The 20921-nt window shown below is 34.6% G+C and overlaps 1 protein-coding gene and 1 long non-coding RNA gene across 4 annotated transcripts; both read left to right on the forward strand.

Annotated features, from left to right (window-relative positions):
• Window positions 1–3365: 3365 nt before the first annotated feature.
• LOC144421929 (uncharacterized) lies at window positions 3366–5604 on the forward strand. 3 transcript variants are annotated; one of them, XR_013475055.1, is made up of 3 exons: window positions 3366–3826; window positions 4239–4310; window positions 4399–5604. It is a non-coding gene; the product is annotated as an uncharacterized LOC144421929 (long non-coding RNA). The 3 variants fall into 3 exon arrangements; XR_013475056.1 differs by having other exon boundaries at window positions 3366–3725; XR_013475057.1 differs by having other exon boundaries at window positions 3366–3699.
• A 9328-nt stretch (window positions 5605–14932) lies between these two features.
• LOC120348422 (uncharacterized) lies at window positions 14933–20395 on the forward strand. Its single transcript, XM_078114697.1, has 7 exons — window positions 14933–15019; window positions 15205–15425; window positions 16279–16320; window positions 17114–17320; window positions 17700–17798; window positions 18511–18663; window positions 20125–20395. Exons 1-7 carry the CDS (start codon window positions 15001–15003, stop codon window positions 20125–20127), a joined length of 744 nt encoding a protein of 247 aa, XP_077970823.1. The 5' UTR covers window positions 14933–15000; the 3' UTR covers window positions 20128–20395.
• The last annotated feature ends 526 nt before the right edge of the window (window positions 20396–20921 follow it).

The raw sequence follows: 20921 nt of genomic DNA on the forward strand, positions 1-20921 counted from the left end.
GGAGAAAATCTGCATGTGGTGATGAATTTCTTTCATTATTTTGTAATTGGATATACCATGCTAATTACATTGCGAAAACTGAATAAAAATTAGTAAAATTTATATCCTGCAATATTTACACACAACTCTGTGGTAAAACTTGCGCAGATGTGATTACACGAGATTTGGGTTTCTATTCACGCGAAGAAATTTGTCCTCCGATAACCTGTAGTTTAATTAATTAAACCGATTTGACTTGAAATGTTTCATGATGGAAAAAGATGCCATTGTCGGTATTCATTTCCTAGCTTAACCTCATCGCAAAACCGGTTTGCAACATTCACATCTTAATGAGATCATCATAACGAAATCGCATTGTCTGATTTTTTAATTTGGAGTTTTTCAAATTTTGGTATTTTGTGGAGTAACGTATTTCATAAGTAAAACAGCTTTTAAACAAAATTTTGAGATACAATTGTAATGTGAACTATCAAACCAATTATACTAATTTTGCACCCATGATTTTGTCTAATCATCCATAAAGTGTCTGTCACAAAATACATGCTGAGGCAACTAAAAACCTCCCACATTTGAAATTCTTCATGAATGAAATAATTAATGAAATATACTGAAATTTCTGCCCCACCCGTGTATGCGACTAGCCTCATGCCATTGAAAAAACGCAAACATAATGAAATTAATTGAACGTATATTTTCCAATGTGTTATCTAATTTCGACTGAAACGAGAAATATACTTTTGTATATATATATATATATATATATATATATATATATATATATATATATATATATGAATATATTCAATTTGTATTGAATCTTTAGAAAGAGTGTTATTCTTTCTTCCGTAATCGTGTGAAGCATTCATGTTGCTGATATCGGAAACAATTTTACTTCCAGGACTGATCCTTGGGGAAAATTTGACACATCTCGAACAGCAATTTGCTATTTCACAGAGATGACTTACATATTCTGACAATTTGACAGTGGCGCGCGTGGTCATTTTGACAACCGGGGCAAGCTACTGCGGGACCAAGTCACCCCCATCTACGGGGACAGGATGAGCGCTGTAAGTTCTCCCATCATTTTATGACTATAAAAACCATTCCATCGGTAACAACCAATCGGCAAAAGCGACAATTTTTAACGATAAGAAAGTGTCTTTATAACCGGTCCAAGTCAAGGGATTAATAAATATAGACATAGTTTATTTTGAAACCTCTTTCAAAAGGAAAGGCAATATTTACCCAGATAAATACAATGACAACAGAAACTTCGGGAAAGCAGACAAAACCTAAAATGAGGTTTAAAACTACTATGAAGAAAGGAAAGTTAATGCAAAGATAAGGACATGCGTCGCTCACTTATAGATATATATGCTGCTAGGCTTCTACTGCTTGAACATATATGCAACACGCCGCGGTTTCTTGGAAGCAAAATGCTCAATAACGCGCTGATTAAAGTCATGCATCCCAGAAATAACGTCTCTGTGAATGGATAAAACAGCCAAGGAATTTAATCTATCTTGCTTCATTGTGTTTCTGAGATACGTTTTAATACGCTTCAGCGTGCTGAATGTTCGCTCTGCGTCGGCGGAAGAAATAGGCGTCGGCGGAAGAAATAGGCGTTGTCAAAATGATGTCCAGAAATTTTGCAGACGCCGCAAAGGTAGTTACTAGAGTGTTATCTATGAGGAACCCATAGAGCGCGCAAGTTGATGTGATGTTCAAAAAAGTTTGATTGGTGTATATACATCGCAATTCATTTTCCAATTTACCCACGTTTATCATGGGGTAAAATTTGGAGACAGTAGCCAACAAATGGATGGGAAATTGACGTGCAAATTTTGAAAAATTTTTGGGGTTCATCAAAGAGAACGCGACAGGGTGTTCAGTGCGCAGACGATCGTCTATTTGATTCCCAGAATGTCACAGCATTCCTTTGCAGACAAAATCAAACGCTGCGTTGTTTGCCCGCGGCGTAAAGAAGCACTCCATGTGTCGTCTTATTTTATTGTTTCCCGGATACGAGATACAGCATCGCAGAAGTCTGAAATACACGACTGCACAGACGCTCCATCTATTAGCCTTGACTGCAATGCGCCGTATAATACATCCACGTGATAGAATATTGTGTAGAAAAAAGCGAGAAAAAATGAAAACTCACCATCTTCTAGCAGACGCTTTAGACCTGCCGCCTCCCTCACAGAGCGTTCGTTCCAAACCGGAGAGCTCTGAATGCCATTGAAACACTCAATGAGCTCAGACCTAATTTCGGACACGCCATGCACCACGCGTGATTGGAAGTTCCAACGTGTTGGTGCACAAGCTGGGAGACGGCGGCTACATATCTGGCGAAGGAGGTCAGAGCGCTTCGGCGAAACGGAAAAAAATGAAGAAAACCCCGAAACATTTGCAAAAAATATACGGACGAGAGGGGTATCAAGACACATATTTTTAATAACGAGGTTAAATTGGTGTGCATAACAATGTAAAATATGCGCATGAGGAAAATCTTCTTTTATATAAACTTGAACACCATGTTTCGACCCACTCATGACTGCCGCGCCGTCATAAGTTTGAGCTATCAATTTTGACTTCGCGTTGTAAGGCTGTAACACTTTCACAGCTGTGAAATCTCTCGGTAGGTTTACCATCTTTCACAAACCGAAAAATCACAGCCAGTTGGGAAACGCACGTGATATCAGTTGTATCGTCAGACTGAATCGAAAGGAACTGGAAAGGAAATTCTCAATTTCCAGAGCCAAATGTTGTAAATAAATTTTATACATTGAGTCGAGCAAATCATTTTGGATATCCTTTTGGATGGGCGGTAGCAAAAAGTAGGCAATAAAAACAAAAAAGTGCATTTTTGTCCTCGCTGTAACACAACCATTCGTGTTTTTTATACCAAGTTTCTGCGCAGAATGTACGCCGACGCTTTCCTCCGTCATGGGATTGTTCCAGTGAACAATTTTTTGGTTGATAAGGCCCAAGACGTTGTACTTCTAATTTTTGTTCCAGCGGCAGCTGCGAAAACGGAGTGCGAAGTAGTGCATCAACCTTATTCATTATGAGGTCTAAGGCTAAGAAATGCCAAGCCGGAAAGAAGTGAGGAGCTCAAAAGGCATGTGGAAAATCGAAAGCAAATGGACTAAAGGTCTCTAACTGATTCAAATAGCGAAACAAGCGACAAAAACGAAGGCGAGGAAACTATCAACTCTTCAAGCAACCAACGAACGAGAAGGAATGCGTGAATACGTCAACACGTTGTTGTAAGAAACGTCGGCATTGTGTCGCCATAATTTCGGGGCTAGCCCCGATGGTTTAGTAAAAGAAACAGAAAACAAACGAGACAAACGCGGCGAGTGGAAGATAAAAGAGAGAATACGATATACAATGAGCAACCGGGGCAAAATCGGCGTCGCCCCGTCGACGTTCGGCGAAGGCTTTGCGAGCGAAAAATGAACCATGTCGGGAGAATATGGCTAGTGTAGACAGTCTGTGCAACCAATGACATTAAACAACATGATGCGCAACTCCGGCATTTTTGGCCGAAGATCGTATTCGATAGCACGCTCCAATGCACATACTTGACGAGACGAAAACGAGCGGATGTGTGTTGCGTTCAAGGCATAGCACGAATGGTGTTCGAGCCTGCTTCGACAGTTGTGGTTTTTAATGATTTTTGGAAAATTGAAGGTAAAAAGAAATCGGAAAAAAGTAAAGTAAATACTATTGTTGTATATCACACCCGGGCATCGCACTGTTAAGTACATGCGGGAAAGCCAGCTTTTGTCAAATACTACGAAGTTTATAATTCAGTACGGTACGTAGTTGGCCATCTGCCGAAATTGCATATTTACTTACCCCTTATGGTTTCAAATAGTTCATGCACCTCCATTTAGATTTTTTTAATCAGTGAGGATATATACTTATTGCTGTAACACACTATTGCTCATTCACTTTTATTTGCGTATTGAATCAAAGGGTTAACAAGTTCACCTAAAATTTCACTCTTACCGGTCTATATTGTATAGTCTGATCTCTCAAGTATTTGGAGCCACGAATGCTTATAATTTTCTGACTAAACCCCTTTATTAGTTGGTTTATATACCAAATTCAGTAAAACATTTTTTAAAAAAAACATAAGATATTGGATTTATTAGCTTTTCCATTCTGAATCATATAGACTGCTTTATTTATTCTTAACGAAAATTAATACATCTCCTCTCCTACAGATGTGAAAGTTGTGGACAGACCTGTCTAAGCATTGTGAGACTCCTGCAGCACAAGAGGCAATAGCAATAATAGTAAGTATATCAATCAAGAAATTAGGCCGACATAAAACAAAACTTTCAACTATTCGTCTAACCTCAATTTCCTATTATTTATTCACAGGACAACTGTAGCAGAAGGGGAGATATCAGAAGTCTGGCGACATATCAGTGACAGTTTGATTCCAAGAAATATGATTAGAATACTCCATAAATGTTTGCAATAGAAGAACAACCTATGGAGGAATGCAAAGACATTTGACCCTCCGGTAAAGTTGTGTATGGCCCCTACATCCTGCAGGGCTTGAGGGAAATAACTAAAAATTCCAAAGCGTAAGATTGCATAAGCGGTCTTCTTTGTAAAAAGGCACAAAACATGCCAGACATACTTAAAACAGCTTCGAAAAATGAGGATTACGGGTCACTGACTACACCTGTGTTATATTTGGTTCATCAAATTTTGGTAGTACTATAGAAGAAATTCAGGAAAGGGTATAATCATGATTCATGATAAAATAATGTTATATATTTTGGACAACTTCAATCTAGACCAGGGATGTCAAACTCGCGGCCCCAGAGAACTTCCAGTGCGGCCCTCGAACGCTTAACACTAATTGTGATAGTATTTTGAAATTTTTTTTTATTTAAATGTAAGAGATTTTTCAAACCTTGAAATTGAATATTCACACAGAAAACAATTTACTGAAAGTAGTTTTAGAAAGTTAATTTTTTTTTGTTCACATTTTGACTCAATTAAGAATACACATCAAGCTAGCAAAAGAATACTGAATAAAACACTTGAGTGATTAAATTAAAGTACATGAAGAAGGTGGCATTTTCGAAGAAAATGGGAGTTGCAATATTTCTGCATTTCACAAAATTCTGAAGCACATTGTTAAATTTGTCATATTTCCATCAGTACAATGAAAAAACACAATAAGCTCAGCAGTCAATATGACAATTCGAAGACCAACTCCGAACAGAAAATTTCCATGTGTTTGTATATTAATATAAATATACAACGACTTAGTTACTAAAAATCAATATCAATAATAATTCAAGCAATCCTATGCCATGCAATGTAGCGCGAAATGTCTTGTCGAAAAAATCTGTCATTTGTTTTTTTACTGATCTATACATGAAATGATAAAAGTAACTTTTTTGCATTACTGGAATTAATTAAACTTTTGCAAAGATACAGATTAACCCATGATCATGTGACCTCGTTAGTTAGAGTTGGTACTATAAAATCATTTCAGCCTGGCCTTAGTATGCTGGTGACACAAAGAAGATGCCAAACGTCAGGACAAATGTAATTAAAAAAACATTGAGTTTATACTGAAGTATTTTTGTTAATTTTAGGTTCATATATTTAGATTAAGTCATTTTTAGTGTATGTATTATTCTTTCCATAACCAACGCTTGTTCAAAAATGATTTTGATGGTTGTACATGTATTGTACATGGTAGTGGAATGCAAATATTAATATGTAATTGCATTTGAAATTAAAGGAAATTAGAAAACTTAATCCAACTGATTAGTTGCATCACAATATATGTCACAAACTAAAACTATCTGAAAAATACCTTTCAAGTATACATTATCAAAAACTGTTTGCGGCCCTTTTTACAATTTCCAACATGCAATGCGGCTCTCGAAACCCAGGAGTTTGACACCACTGATCTATTCTAGACGATTCAAGCATTGCTTTGGGAAATAATATCACTTCAATTAAATTGAAAAAAAATCTCGCTATATTAAATACAAAACCGTTGCTATCATAAAGGTAAACTAATTCAGCCACTCGGAATATATTGGCCTTCACAAAGCAATGGAGGCAGAATTGAGAGTTCATGAGCTATGAACTTTTGTTCTTTTCTTTGTCTTGAACTTTTCATACTCCACAGCCTCTATTAATTTTAATTACCATGTGATGGTCATACATACTGTATCTTTGTATTTTCTGTCATGATGTATTATCTCAATGTATCAAACTTTTAATTAGTGTGTATATTTTGCTTCCAGATGACATAAATGTATTGTCTTGCTTATTACCTCAGCTTGGAGTATTGACAAGAAAAAAGTGCCCGTAAATTACGTAAAAAAATGTTTAACTCTTTGTTATAATCAGAATTCGCATTTAATAGGAATTATAAACAGCCAACAATCAATGAGAATTATATGCCAAATCCTTCAAAATAAATTTGTCTTCTAAAATCGGGAGAAAGGCAAAACATATAGGTAGTTTTCATTCACACAAGTCTTTCAAGAAGACTTGCTCGAGACAAACTAAATGAGCATCGTCAGGTGATCGGTAAGGCTGCAAGTTGAATCAGCCCTGCAATCTCCTGCATAGAAGATAATATTAATTAGCGGGCTATGAGCTAAATTCCTAAATTTAGACACAAACCTATCTACGAGGCATTATGTACCAGCAATGTTACCTACGATTACCTGAATATGTAATATGTCTAATAAATTCACCTACTAAAGCAAATTCGATAGGTGCAAACTTTGTGTTATGGAATTGTATCACAGCACCTTTAAGATAAGTAAAAACAGTTTTGCTGTTTTGTATGACACCCTCTTCTTTTAATTAAATTTCAATGTTTAAGCGCAAACTTTAAAATTACTAACTTGGAACTTTGTCATTATCTGCAGAATGTTTCTCACAAATCTTTACGCTATCGCGTTTGTAATATTCTCTGATAAAAAAAAAACGTCTATGATGTTCAGAATTACTCTTTACAGCTTGTCTGCCATTCCAGCTTTCCAAATGAGCAAAACTTCTCAGATATAGAGATTATTTTCTTTCGTTACAGGCGCAAAAAGGGAGGTACTACACGTAAAGAAGACGCCGAGTAGCGAAAGCAAGCGGAAAACCGTCGCGAAAGGCGACGAGAAATATGTGCATTGGAGCGTATCATGAAATACAATCTTTCGCATGTAGTCTTATGGAGTGACGTCAGAGTTGCCTATCATGTTGTTTAATGTCATTGGTGCAACCGATATTGAGGTATTTTTCGAATATTTTTTATTATACCGAAAAAACAACCGGGGCATTGCCCCGGTTGGCCCTATTGACGCGCCGCCACTGCAATTTGATAATATGTACAAAAGTCGTATTTACCAGTTCACAGCAGTCACATGACTTCCAATGTGCAGCCTTCTTTCTTTTACCGTCACTAACAATTCGGAGATACCCGAACAGCTTTTTGACACCTGTTGCCGCTTCGCATGATAATCTAGTTAGAGGAAATACAAATGAAAACATACAAAAGGAAGAAATTCTCGAGAAAAACAATTTTGGACAAAATTTGCTAATGCACTTTGTGTTGAATTCAAATGTTCAAATTAAAGTCTTCGGAAAAAAGCGCCTCTGCGATTCAACTGGGTAATATATATAGTCGTTAAAGATAATTTCGGTATAGACTCAACCTCCTTAGCTGATTTTGCACAGTGCTTAATGATCGAAGGCCACAGTTCCACTACTTGCCAAGACATTAACTTATGATGTGAATATGATTCGTAATTTTTTTATGATATTAAAACATTAACGATACCGAGATGCCAGGCGCCGTAACAAATATAATTAAAATGGCGGCCGGTAGTCCGAATTAATCCTGTATACATATTGTAGGTATTACGGAATCGAAATATAGAATATTCAAGGCCATCCGATTTTAAATCACTGCTCATTTTGACTAAACAATGGAATTCCTTTTAATTCTGTATTGAATTTATATTATGACCTAATATTGTTAAATATCTTGAGTGGCATATCTTGATTTGTGGTTCCCATAAAAAGTAATAAAAATGTAGTGATTTATTATAAAACCGCCATATTATGAAGGCATTCAACTAATCCTACACCTCATCCAATATTTCTATTACTTAGACGTGACTTCGGTCATCTATACATGTGATGTCATCGGTCTGGTTCAGCAACGGATTTCTTTCATTACTACCGAGGCATGTTGGTCATGACCTAAATCGGCTCAAGTACGCGATACTCATCTTGTTGAGGTGTTTTTATTAGAAGCACGAGCAATTCCTTTGCAGCAACACTTGGCCACAAAATGAAGATTTAGGATGAATTTGTTTATAACCGAATATTTGGTGTGCTTATCATAAATATTCTTCCGGATTAATTTGCACGAAAAAACCAACAGACGATTTTTATCTGGCGCTTCAAGCCAGAACCACATGTCGAATATTTTTTGAACGATAACATATTATAAGATACATGACAAGTTCATAATGAGGACATGTGATCTTTAAAAAAGCACGTTTTGTATAGGAAAGTAAGTTATGAAATAGCTTTGAATAAAATAAATTAAAAGATAAATTTCGCTGACAAGCGAAAACTTTTTCAAATCCCGTTTCAGGGAAGTCTTACTGCACAGCAACAAGATCGGTGTTTTACATGCAGATGCTGATTTGATATAATTATTTGTTTTGGACTGATTTCTTTAACTGATTTTGTATATTGCCCAATGTTCTTTAGGAACTTTTGTGTTGCACATATGAACTATATATATATTATTGTTACAGCTGGAGACAGTTGCGTTGAAAACTCCTGCTGTAGGCCCACCCCTGCTGTAGGATATCGGAGAGAATGGGGATGCACCATTAGCATCCGTTTTAAACTGTGTTTTTTATTTATATCGCTAATATGAAAAGGAAATGATACAATCCATTATAATAACAAAAGCAAATGAATTTAAAACAAAACAACTTTGAAATGAGGTGACAGCTTAAACGAAGAATGCCTATTAATGAATAGAGAGAGAGAGAGAGAGAGAGACAGAGAGAGTTCATTGCTTTCGTCAAACCACAAGAAAAAAAACGATCATACACATATGTACAAAATAGAATTCAAAGTTTTCGGTATATGACTGTGCGGTAACGATACGACCGATCAGGTCATCAGAGTCTGTTATCACCCAATACAAAATACAGGAATAAATAGTTCATAGGTTCAACATTTTTACTCTTAACGCTCTCACCCTTTGACTCAAAGAGTTATGTTCGAATGATAATTGTATCGAAATTTGTAACCCTTGTAATGTTACTCTTGTACATAGGATATACAAATTTACAAAGGCTCAATGAACAAGCAATGCAAATAGGAATCAAGATTTTTGAATAAAGAGCTACTTAAATGCTGTTTGACTTAATGTATAGAAAATAGGACAAATAAATGCAATGATTTGAGACACTTATATACATTTACATATGGAAATTCAAAGGCTGATGCCTGATGCCTATGCATAATAATTTGTTTATTATTGAACATTAGGAATAGAATCTCTATTTAGGCCAATTAGAACCGTCTGATTTCTCTGTATTGCAAATTTGGTTTTACACAGAAAATAGGCGGTAGCATTTTATATAAACATGTACAATGTTTGGGACATTTATAATCATTAGGAAATACTAAATTTGAACGCCTTTAAATTATACACCATTCATCATAATTTTTTTTTTTTAGAAGACGATATCTATTCAGCTCAATTTGAGACATCTAAGTTCTTTATATTGGATTAATAACATAAATGCAAGTTTGGCTTACCATATAGAAAAAGACGTAGAATTTAATATTATTTATTAATCATTTGAAATATTTAATTTCTTTATATTGGATTAATAACATAAATGCAAGTTTGGCTTAGCATAGAAAATAAGATATAGCATTTTATATTAACATATACAATAATGATTCGAAACATTGAATTTCAATGTAGGTGATTAATAACCTAAATGCAAGTTTGAATAGAGAAATTTCATTGAATGTTCCCTCGACCCTTGATCCCCAAAATTCCTCTATACTTTACCATTGTCAAATTTTTAATGCTTGTTTGAGAGTGTTTTGAGAGCTGGCACCTACGAAACAATTTACATGTTCATTACCGTCATTTGGATTCAAAAATATTTAATCACGTGCAAAACAAAAGTACTGATAATTATATTTATCCCAGTCTGTCGCAGCGTTATCAGGATTAATTTCAGATTAAATTTTTACTGCAATTAAACTAAAATTTCCCGGGATCAATCATTGAATTATTCAATTTATACTTAACTTTCAAAAAAAAAAACATAAAATAGAGTGAGTAAAACTATAAAAACGAGTCATTGTTTACAAGTATATATGTTTGACAATCTATTGAAGTCTTAACTGAGGGAAAATTCCAACTGTTGCATCGCCGCTAAATGATGGCTGGCTGGACATTATTTCGTAAACAAACATGGAAGCCGATGATCGGTGAAACATCCATTAGAATTGAAAATAAATACTTGCATTTTCTGTATTGCAGATCCCAGCCGGTTAATTTAGATGCTGGCCAATGCCAACGATATATATCAGGGGTGGCCAACCTGCTTTTGACCGCGATCGACTAAAATCTTCAAAATAGCTCACGATCGACTGATCGGTAATAAGGTCATACACAAAAACGAATGGGGACTGAATATTTAGATAACTACACACACGCATACAAAAATTCCACCCCCGCCAATGAGCTCGATTCCGTAGGCGCATTCGTAATGTGATCGCCACAAAAACTTATATTTTTTATGCTTCCTCTAATTTGTTTTGATTACGAAATTATCAAGTATTATGAAGTAAATGTTTCATCCTTTATTTAAGATTTATTCACATTACACAATTCAGATCTACGGTCTGCCTACTTTTAGTCGTAGGTGTTGAAAAAAACTTGCTAAGTATCCTTGTATTATCTAAACAGCGAAAAATAAATACTTCCAAACCATAAATGTTACGTGACTTCTCAAACTTCAGTACCTAATTTACAATTTTCTTCTCGGACTTGCCCCGACTCGAATACTGTATGTGTATATTGTATCTTTTGCGCATATTTAGTAAGTACTGTATTCTTCCTGTTTTGAAACACACAACAGGCGCTGCATGAAACTGGTTCAAAATATTTTTTTGAGGGGTATAATATTAAATTCACTCAACATCGAAACCACTCGAGACGTGGCGATCGAAGTGTTGGCCATCCCTAATATATAAAATTGCTTAAACATTGGATTAAATATAGAAGTATAAACAAAATAGATACTTTCAGTCAGTGGTTTTTTAGAGTTGCGACCCACTGTTTATTACCACAGCTTATGGCGACCCATTTGAATTAGTTATAACATAACACAGAACACAGCAATGACTAATCATCATGAAACTACCGTGTTTCCTCGAAAATAAGACCTGGCCTGAAAATAAGACCTAATTTGATTTTTAAAAATGATTTTAATTAAACCGTTCAATTAAAATGAATTTAAAATGTGTGGGAGAGGAATAGTTAAATGACCTGAGGTAAGGTGAAGATCGCGCAACTATTCAAGATTGTGTGATATCACAATTATGATATTTGTCACTTGATTTTTGTATAGGAAATACAAATAATAACAATGGATGTCGGTTTTTGTATATTGTTCATTAAAAAATCTCGTGATTTTCTACGATGTAATTTTCGATAAATGAACTCAAAAGACCTCTTCCAAAAATAACCATAGTGTCATTCTTCAAAAGAAAATAAATCTAAATCCTGTCTAAATTTCGAGGAAACACGGTAAGAAGTGCTGTACATTGTACAAAACTGCTATGCGTAAAAAAGCCACATTTTTTAGCAGCAAATTTTTGTTCATTGAGAAGATCGTAAAGAGGTAAACTTTGCCAGATTAGAATTTAAATTCAATTTAAGTTGTTTTTTTGAAGATTTACGTATTCGAATCGCCACCGATCCTAATAACCAGTATAATTAATCAAAGCTTTCTACATCTTTTCACGACCCACTAAGATTTCTTTTGCGACCCACCAGTGGGTCGCGACCCATAGTTTGGGTACCGCTGCTTTAAGTGATTGTTTAATTAAAATAAGCTCTTATATATTTTTGTAAAGTTGCAATAGCGTTTTATTCATGATATTTATTTCCTTAATATAGTATTTTCATATTTAGAATTCAATCGGCGCAAATTGAACAATGCAACGGCAACACGAGGTATGTTAGACAAACACACAAATAATACCTGATTAAAGTCATGCGAACATGCAAATAAATCAAACCAAGTAGCCTATTTCTATATTCACGACAATTATATTGGAACATTTGAAAGTTCATCATTCTGAAAGGATTCCAACTTTTATGCTTACATCGCAGTCATGAGAATAACGCTTTCTTTCAAAAAAGCATTGCTATGCTCGATGACGAACGCGAAATTTATTAACAGATCGCTGTTGAAATACTTGACAATTTTGTAAGCGTGTACATTGTGCTTGAGATTCGGTTCGTCTACCATGGCATTAATATATTAGCATCCATATTTGATATATATATCGTCTTATTCAAAGTCCTATATTTCATGTTATATATATTGGATTCAAACAACAAAATGGCGTAACCTATCGGCACGTTTTTGTCTGGATAAAATCAGATAATATACGGCTTTCTGAACGCGTTGAGCCATAGCCGCCGGTATGGCCGATGTAGTACAGTTACTGGTCTCGCCAAATGGTGTAGGTGACTGCGATGGCTTCCTGTCAAACTCGGCTATACCCTATCATAAATATTGCTGACTTTTTTGACAATTTGTGGCGCTCTCGTTTTACGTCGGCCGCTGAAATAACGAAAACGGCTCTTTGGGTCCGCTTTCTTCAGAGAATGGCTGAGTTATGTTTGTTTTTTACCAGTGGCGTGATTGTTTCATCTGCTGCCCCACAAACAGAGGTATTGTCGTCTCCTTTCATCAGGTCGAAAAATTTGTGTTCGTTATTATAAGGTCTCTAACTAATTGTCTGCGGGCCCCAAATCTGGGTTTTGAACTTTGTTGGTTATACGAGCTATACCTTAACCTAATAAAATGTGTAACCACAACTGCCCAGGATTCGGGAAAGATGCCCAGAAATTCGTCTTTGCTTCTCGAGCATTTTTGTTGTCCTTAAGCGTTATGCCACTCTTCTGATTCAATTAGACCAGGGGTTCCCAAACCGCGGGCCAAATCCGGCCCGCATTACAATTTAAAATGGCCCGTCGAGCTTAAGTGAAATAGTGTTCAACAGACTTTGTTTCTACTTTTTTGTGATTTATAGACACTGCCAATTGTTATGTCATTATTACAGTTTAAGCACACAGGTCTCTCAATTATACGTATTAGGTATTAGGATAACATAGGGCAGTAATTCAGATATCAACCATAAAAGAAAGCTTGAGATGTCAAATAACAAACATAAACTACACTCTGGAAACAGATTTTATTTAAATCTTAAATAAAGAAATGATTGAAAAGAATCAAACTTCAGCGATTTGTCTTCTTTGTCAGCAAACCATCCCAATACTGAAGGAATACGTCATAAAGCACCATTATGAGTTAACAAACATGTTTCAAAAAATGGCATGACTAAATCATCGCGCGCTACACTGTTCCGGCCCTCGAACACCCTTCCGATTCTAATTTTGGCCCGCGGCCAATGAAGTTTGGAACCCCTGAATTAGACGCTTGCTATTGCCATTGCCTGGCTTTTATGTTGCAGACTAGTCGTGTATGGGTAACATTGTTGTAGCCCTTCCGCGCCAATGATAGTAGTAAATGTGCAGTTGTTGTAGGTAGCTTCCTGAAGTTGATATAACTTTACCAGACCTCTGTCCATGCGACATAAATATTTATACAAGGTATAATAGCTGTACAGATTATTATGGTCATTTCGTTAAACATATTTACGGTTAAACAAACTGAACCTCTATTTTTAAGGGTTGTGTTACCTAGCCTGCAGGTGGGTTCCAGTCGAGGGACCCTTATTGAAGAGTACGTTCCTCCTACCAGTCGGCTTACGCAACCGACGTCCTTTTTCTCAACTGGGGTCAATCCAGTGCAAGCATGTTTTCCAAAAGCATAATAACTGGGACGCCAAGATACTTACTGCTACTTTTTATACCAAAACTTTACACAGTTACTGGCACGTTTTTCACCATTTGTGATTTAGACTAAAGACATTCGAACACATTATTAAAAGAACAAGGTAGGGAAATTCACAAAGAGAAAAATGTTGGAACGAAATACGTAACAACATTAAATAATATTAACTAAATGATATATTTCGTTGACAAGCGGAAATTTTTCTAATTTCTCTTTTGAGGAGGTCCTAGTGCGCAACCACAAGAAATGAGATCGGTGTTTTACATGTAGATACTGATATAATATAATCCACCTTTAATGAAGACCACTCAAGTGTTTTTTTGATTTATATACATATCCATCTGAAAATAATAATTCACCCATCTAAGTAACGCCATATGATGCGTATTTGAGTAAATTACTCATATGTCTATTACGGGTTCAATAATGTCGATTCTACTGATGTCTGTGCAAAGCATAAATTAATTTGGAATTACGAAACATTGAAAACTCGACGTCATCTCGTTGAGGTTTTATAATTTATTCAGTCGCCGAGCAATTAATTTTGTATAACATTCAATTAAAATGTGTTCATATAATTGAACTTGCCGATAAATATGATGATTTGATTTTCTTTACGAAAGAGGCGCCAAAAGGCATTTGTTCTCGAATATATTTCTTCAACTTATTTTTAATTTTGCCCAATGTTCTTTATGAACTTTTGTGTTGCACATATATATTAACTATATATGGAAGATTATTGGTAAAGCTGGAGGTAGTCGCGTTGGAAACTCCTGAAGGCAAAAAGAAGGCAATTATGATACACGCAAAGTCTTGTGAGTCTTAGCGTAGATTAAAAATATAGTGATGGTATAATGACTGCTATCTAGATGATTTTGTATTTGCTGATATGAAAGATGATGTTTTTCATAAATGCTAATTTGCTGACTGCCTGCATTCTTTTATCGAAAATAGCATACAATGATATAATACGACACAATGATTTCTTCGTTTTAAACAGATATTCTTCCAGCGGCTGGCATATTGCTTTTGATTTCAAACTCCGAAAGCAAATTTCTCCATTCGGGAGTTGAAAACGACAGATTCAAAGAAAATCATCTATCATTTGAAACTGATGTATGTCGATCTCTTTTTAATATGTCTCGTTGTAGGGTTTCATTCCTGCAATGTGATACCGTTCTCAACTTAGGAAATGCCATTCAAAAATCTCGAATGCTAATGGTAAGTGATCAGTTGTTTATTGGCACAGCATGCTTTACAAAGTTTATTTTCTATAGGCACAAGGAAATGCATTTGTAAACATATGTACTTCTGACTTCAATCAAACAGAAATGAATGTTGTGTGATGTGTGTGTAGTATGAAAATATATGCGCTCCTGATAATTTAAATTTTTTGCGCCGGACAATTTGAAACCAACTTTTATTATGTTTATATTATTCTCCTGGCGGACTTAAAATAGCTTCGATTTGAAAATCAATGCCATAATCGCGGCATTTGTCTTCCATTGCTATACGCACGAAAAAATTCATTAGAAAAATCACATATGGCAGTATTATAACATTCTATTTTACGTTTTAAACGGTGTTTTAATCTATATCGCTTAAATGAGAGGAAAATGATACAATCCATTATATTTACAAAAGCAATTGATATTTACAAAAAAAAAAATTCTGAAAATGATTGACAGCGTAATCGAAGAATGCATATTATTGAATTAAAATATTCCATTGATAAACCACTCGACCTTTGAGCCCTAAAATTCCCCCATATTTTACCATTGCTCAATTTTTTATGTTTTTGTGAGTGTTTTGCGAGTTGGCGCTTACAATTTACATGTTCATAATCTTAATTTGGATTCAAAATATTTAATTACGTGCAATACAAAAGTACAGATAGCTAATTTTATCCCAATCTATCGCACATTTACTGTATTCTATGTATTCCAGATCCCACCCAGTCCACGTATAAACTCAAATACTTGAAGTGATTGAATAATTAAAATACAATTTCCAAATTTATATAACTATTTATTCATTATATTTATTTCACTATTAAAAGCATTTTCATATTTAGGATTCAATCGGCGGCAATTGGACAATGCAACGACAACATGGGGTATGTTAGACAATCACACAAATAATACTTGTTTGAAGTCATTCATATGAATCAAATCTGTATATCAAACCAAGTATTTCTATATTCACGAGTCACGACAATTAGTTTGAAAGATTTTTAGTTTGAATGTTCCTCATTCTGAATGGATATCTAACCTCTATGCTTATATTGCAGTTATGACAATTAAGCTCTATATGCGTGTACATGGTGCTTGAAATTCGGTTTGTCTACCATAGCTTCAATAGATTAGCATCTATATTTAATATATCATCTTATTCAAAGTCCTACTTTTCATGGCATATTTGATTCAAACAACAAGATGGCGAAACCTTTCGACACGTTTTTGTCTGGATTAAATCAGATAACATCACGATGGTTTTCGATAAATATTGAGAGACAGAAAATACGATGAGTTCAGACATGTTCTGCGGTTTGATCGTAGTTAAGTACTGAATGTACGTACGGTGTGTGCAAAGAAACTTCGCCATATGCAAAATGGCAGCATTTATCAGAAAATTTGAATAATTGTCACGCTCTTCATTAAATTCCAGGCCACCACATTACCAAACTTGGTTCAGGTAGAATTGCTGAATTGCAAATAAACAAAGTGATATAAATTTTATTATTTATCTATTTTAACGGTTTTTGCAGTAAAATTACCTTTAAATAAAAAAATGTCAATATATGGGAATCAGGATAAATTTACTTTTGAAATATATTTTCTATAAGTACATCTTAATATTCATTGAAAGCATTGTAAAAGCTTGCATTTAAATAATAAATTTTTTGTCAGAGGAAGATGATCAGAAAAAAGATGCGACTCAGAGAGATGATACAGAGGTATCAAGAAATGTCTTCAATCGCTTTGAAAAATATTTTCAGGGTGAAGAGAAAGTTGTTGTCTTCAAGTTACAAAGCTATACAAAAGTACTTGTATTCTACATGCAATGCAATGAACATGCGACGAGATGACAGTGAATCTATATTTCATAATTCGCAAGTTAGTAAGAATTTAAAATGCCAACTTTCTTTCCCCAAATTAAGCATGATAAGTATGAACGTATATACCAAAACCAAGTTGATATCTTTCATTTCGACTTCATTAAAACTGACACAATAACAAGCCACAGGGCTGTTCAAATAAACATGACTACTTACTGAATCGAGTCGCAAAACTCGGAGGAAAAAAATGGAATATACATATCAATGTCTCTTGTGGTGTTTCAAATAGGCAAAAAGTTAAAGTGGGTGGAAGTTATTATTGCAAATTTTAGATCAACAGATTTAAGGGTTGTTAATTAACCTTAATTTGAATAACTGCAACCAACTGCAACAACACGTATTTTAGTATATATATAGATGTGCTTTGCTTCATTTAGGGATATGGGGAAGATACCGTGCTATTCGATGTGCTTGGCGATGATGTGTATTCAACATGGAAAACGAAGATCGTTACAGGAACACGACATATACGTAAAGTAATTCAGTTTTTTTTGCTCTGGATAAGTACTATCATGGCAGCAGCGGGAAAAGACAGTGTAACATTTTTGTCGCAATTTTGAGAAATAGGATAACTGTGTATGAACGACTAACAATTGCAACGAGTGAGACGGGATATTTTAACGTTCGCATGAGCTTGAAAGTCGTTGAGACGAATTACCTTGGGGTCGTCGGTTATTGTGAACCCCTCCACGCACGACGACGAAAAGTCCAGTAATTCCAGAAGATATTTACACTGAATTCAAGCTTCTAAGAATCGTGCTACTGATTGCACACATATCCAGCCAAATATAAATATTACAGTAATTGTATACAAGTTCGAATTGTGCATAAAGATTATAAATCGTAAAAGTTCATTAGAGATATTGATCTAATTAAAAGTGCAAGAAGCTCAAACTTAATACCATTTCCCAAATACGTTGTGACATCCATTGCAAACAATCCTCCGAAATATTAATATTGAACTAACATGTATATTGAACTAACTAGTAGCGTGTATGTATTCTCTGAGTGAAATAGATATATTAAAATGATGATTTTGAAGCTGTAATATAAACCATAAACCAAGCACATGTGAATATAGAATAGGGTCCTTTTTATAAGAACAACGATACTCAATTTGTTATGTATTCAAATAGGAAATTTCTCAAATAACTAATTTTGGTTAACTTTACTAACATTATTTTTCAGCAACATCACCATTGGTTTATCGCTGAGTTTCTGTATCACGTTAAAGAAATTTATAATAAGTTCAAAAACTTGAAGCATTTGGAGTCTTGCACGTTACCCAACATGTTGCTTTCCACTAATTCATTTTGTTCGCAAGGAACTGCGAAAAATAAGGTGATTGTGACAACTTTTTTTTTATACCGCAGTGATAGTTAATTGTCTAAACTGCTTTAAATATACAAATCTATTCCAGATGCAGATAATTTTCTTATTACATGTTGGTATGAGATTGGGTAAATTCCTACTAAACAAATATTACCGTATGACGAAATCAAAGAACCGTTCCATAGCTATTTAAAAACAATATCGAGTTTACCAGCTAGACAAAGTCGAATACAATGAACGTTGCATTATATATGTCGTTGTACAAGTAAGACCACCACCATTGCTCCAGATTCATAATTAGGTTCAAATGCAAAAATATATTTAACCCTTTTTAAGCCTCAAGCCCTGCCCATTTTATGGGTATTTTTAAACTTATTTTTTTATGTCAACCATTAATCCCTAAAGCTTTATTCATGGGTTTTTAAAAGCGTCTGCTAGAGTTCTATTCAGCAATATATCTTTAAAACACACCCCTCGAAAAAAATTTTTGCAAAAAAATTTCAAAAATTTCTAAAAAAAAAATTGGACTTTGAGATATTCTGTGTACAGTAGAGGGTTAATAATTAATTCCTAATTAATTAATTTTTTCTTCAACGTTTTTCCTAACATAACAATACCAAAACGACTATTATAGCATAAATGGTTATCACTCTGAAATTCACAATTGTATTTACAGTATTGTCAAGTTCAAGGTCAAATTACCGATACTGATGACGTCACAGCTCTTATTATTACTGCACAGACCACCCCCAATGCAAAAAAATTAAATTTTTTCGACGGAAATGCGCGTAGAACGGCGTAACCAATCTCATACGCGCATTTACGCGTTAAAATTACCATTAATTTTACGTTTTTTTTACATACAAAAAATCTCCATACCTCTGCCAACTATGGAGCATTCGAAATCATATTTATCAAAACAACACAGCGCCAGGGATGGTCAGGGATAGTTAGTATGACTGAAAATACATGCTAAAACAATAATAAGTCGTTATAAAGGAGTATTTCCTGTCTGAAGGGAGTCACATTTTTCAGACGTCTGACAGGTGATTTTGAAATCCAGGATACTTATACGATTCGCACTTTGCGTCACGGCTGGAAGGTTTTATCGCTTCTCTCATATCAGGGCATTACGTCGATAAACAGCTAAGAGCGATATTGACTCTATAAGTACATAAATTTTACAATTTATCAAAAAGTACACCCATATGGGGGTTAAAATTAGAATACAAAATCGGCAAATGAAGCACGATTTTTCAAATATAAATGCTAGCTCTCTTTAATACAGACAGTTTTTTTTTAAAATAGTCAATAAATATTTTGAATCATGCCGTTTTTTTTTAGAATTTGGGCCATATTTTATTATCGGCCTGTATTATTCAAGTACGCAGCTACGGAGTATTATATATAGTGTAAAAACTGTATCGAATGATTATAATAACTACCTAATATACTTTTTCATTTTTGCAGTAATTCCAAATCCAGATTACACGTCGCACAATAAAGAACATTCGGACAAATTTTGGGTTTCGCACAGCATACAAGTTTTATTGTATAGTCTTGTGGAATTGAATATCTAACTTACACATATTCCAATATACAAACATAAAAGTGTTACATTGTTGTTGAAACATTACCTTACCTTTATATTTTTAAAAGTAGGTATTAGTTTATGCTAGATTCTCAGTTTCGTGGTTTGCTACATGAAATTCCATTTTATGAATAAATATAAATCAAGATATGCTTTGTTGACTCATTATGTACATTGTGTAGTCTGTTATTTAGCTGTAGTTGAACTTTTAAAATTGAAAATTTTATTAGAATCAATAACATTGTAAAAGTGAGTTGAAAAACGAATACCTACGACTTATCAATTTGACAGCAGGGTTGCAATTGCGCAGTTACTGAATGATTACTCATTATTGCTGGAGTACATATAAACCAAACTTAAGAATATTCTAGATGTCGCTAATTTTAGCACCCATACAGAAAATCATCATTTTCATAAATTTTGGTATTATCAATTAGGATGAAACGAGTCGATAAAAATTACTCAAGATTCTGTCCCTTCAGATATAACAGGAAAGGAATGCTCAAATATAGGACCCGAATGCCGAAACGAACTAGTAATAAACCTTTGCAGTACCGAAAGTCTGACCCCCAGATTACCATGACACGGTGCGCAATTTTGATGGTGTGATCACACAAAACTTCGAGGCGAAAGACGGCTCCAATAGAGTCCACAGAAATTTTTAAAATAATCTAAA

Source organism: Styela clava, chromosome 1 (assembly GCF_964204865.1).
Source record: "Styela clava chromosome 1, kaStyClav1.hap1.2, whole genome shotgun sequence".
Lineage (NCBI taxonomy): Eukaryota > Metazoa > Chordata > Ascidiacea > Stolidobranchia > Styelidae > Styela > Styela clava.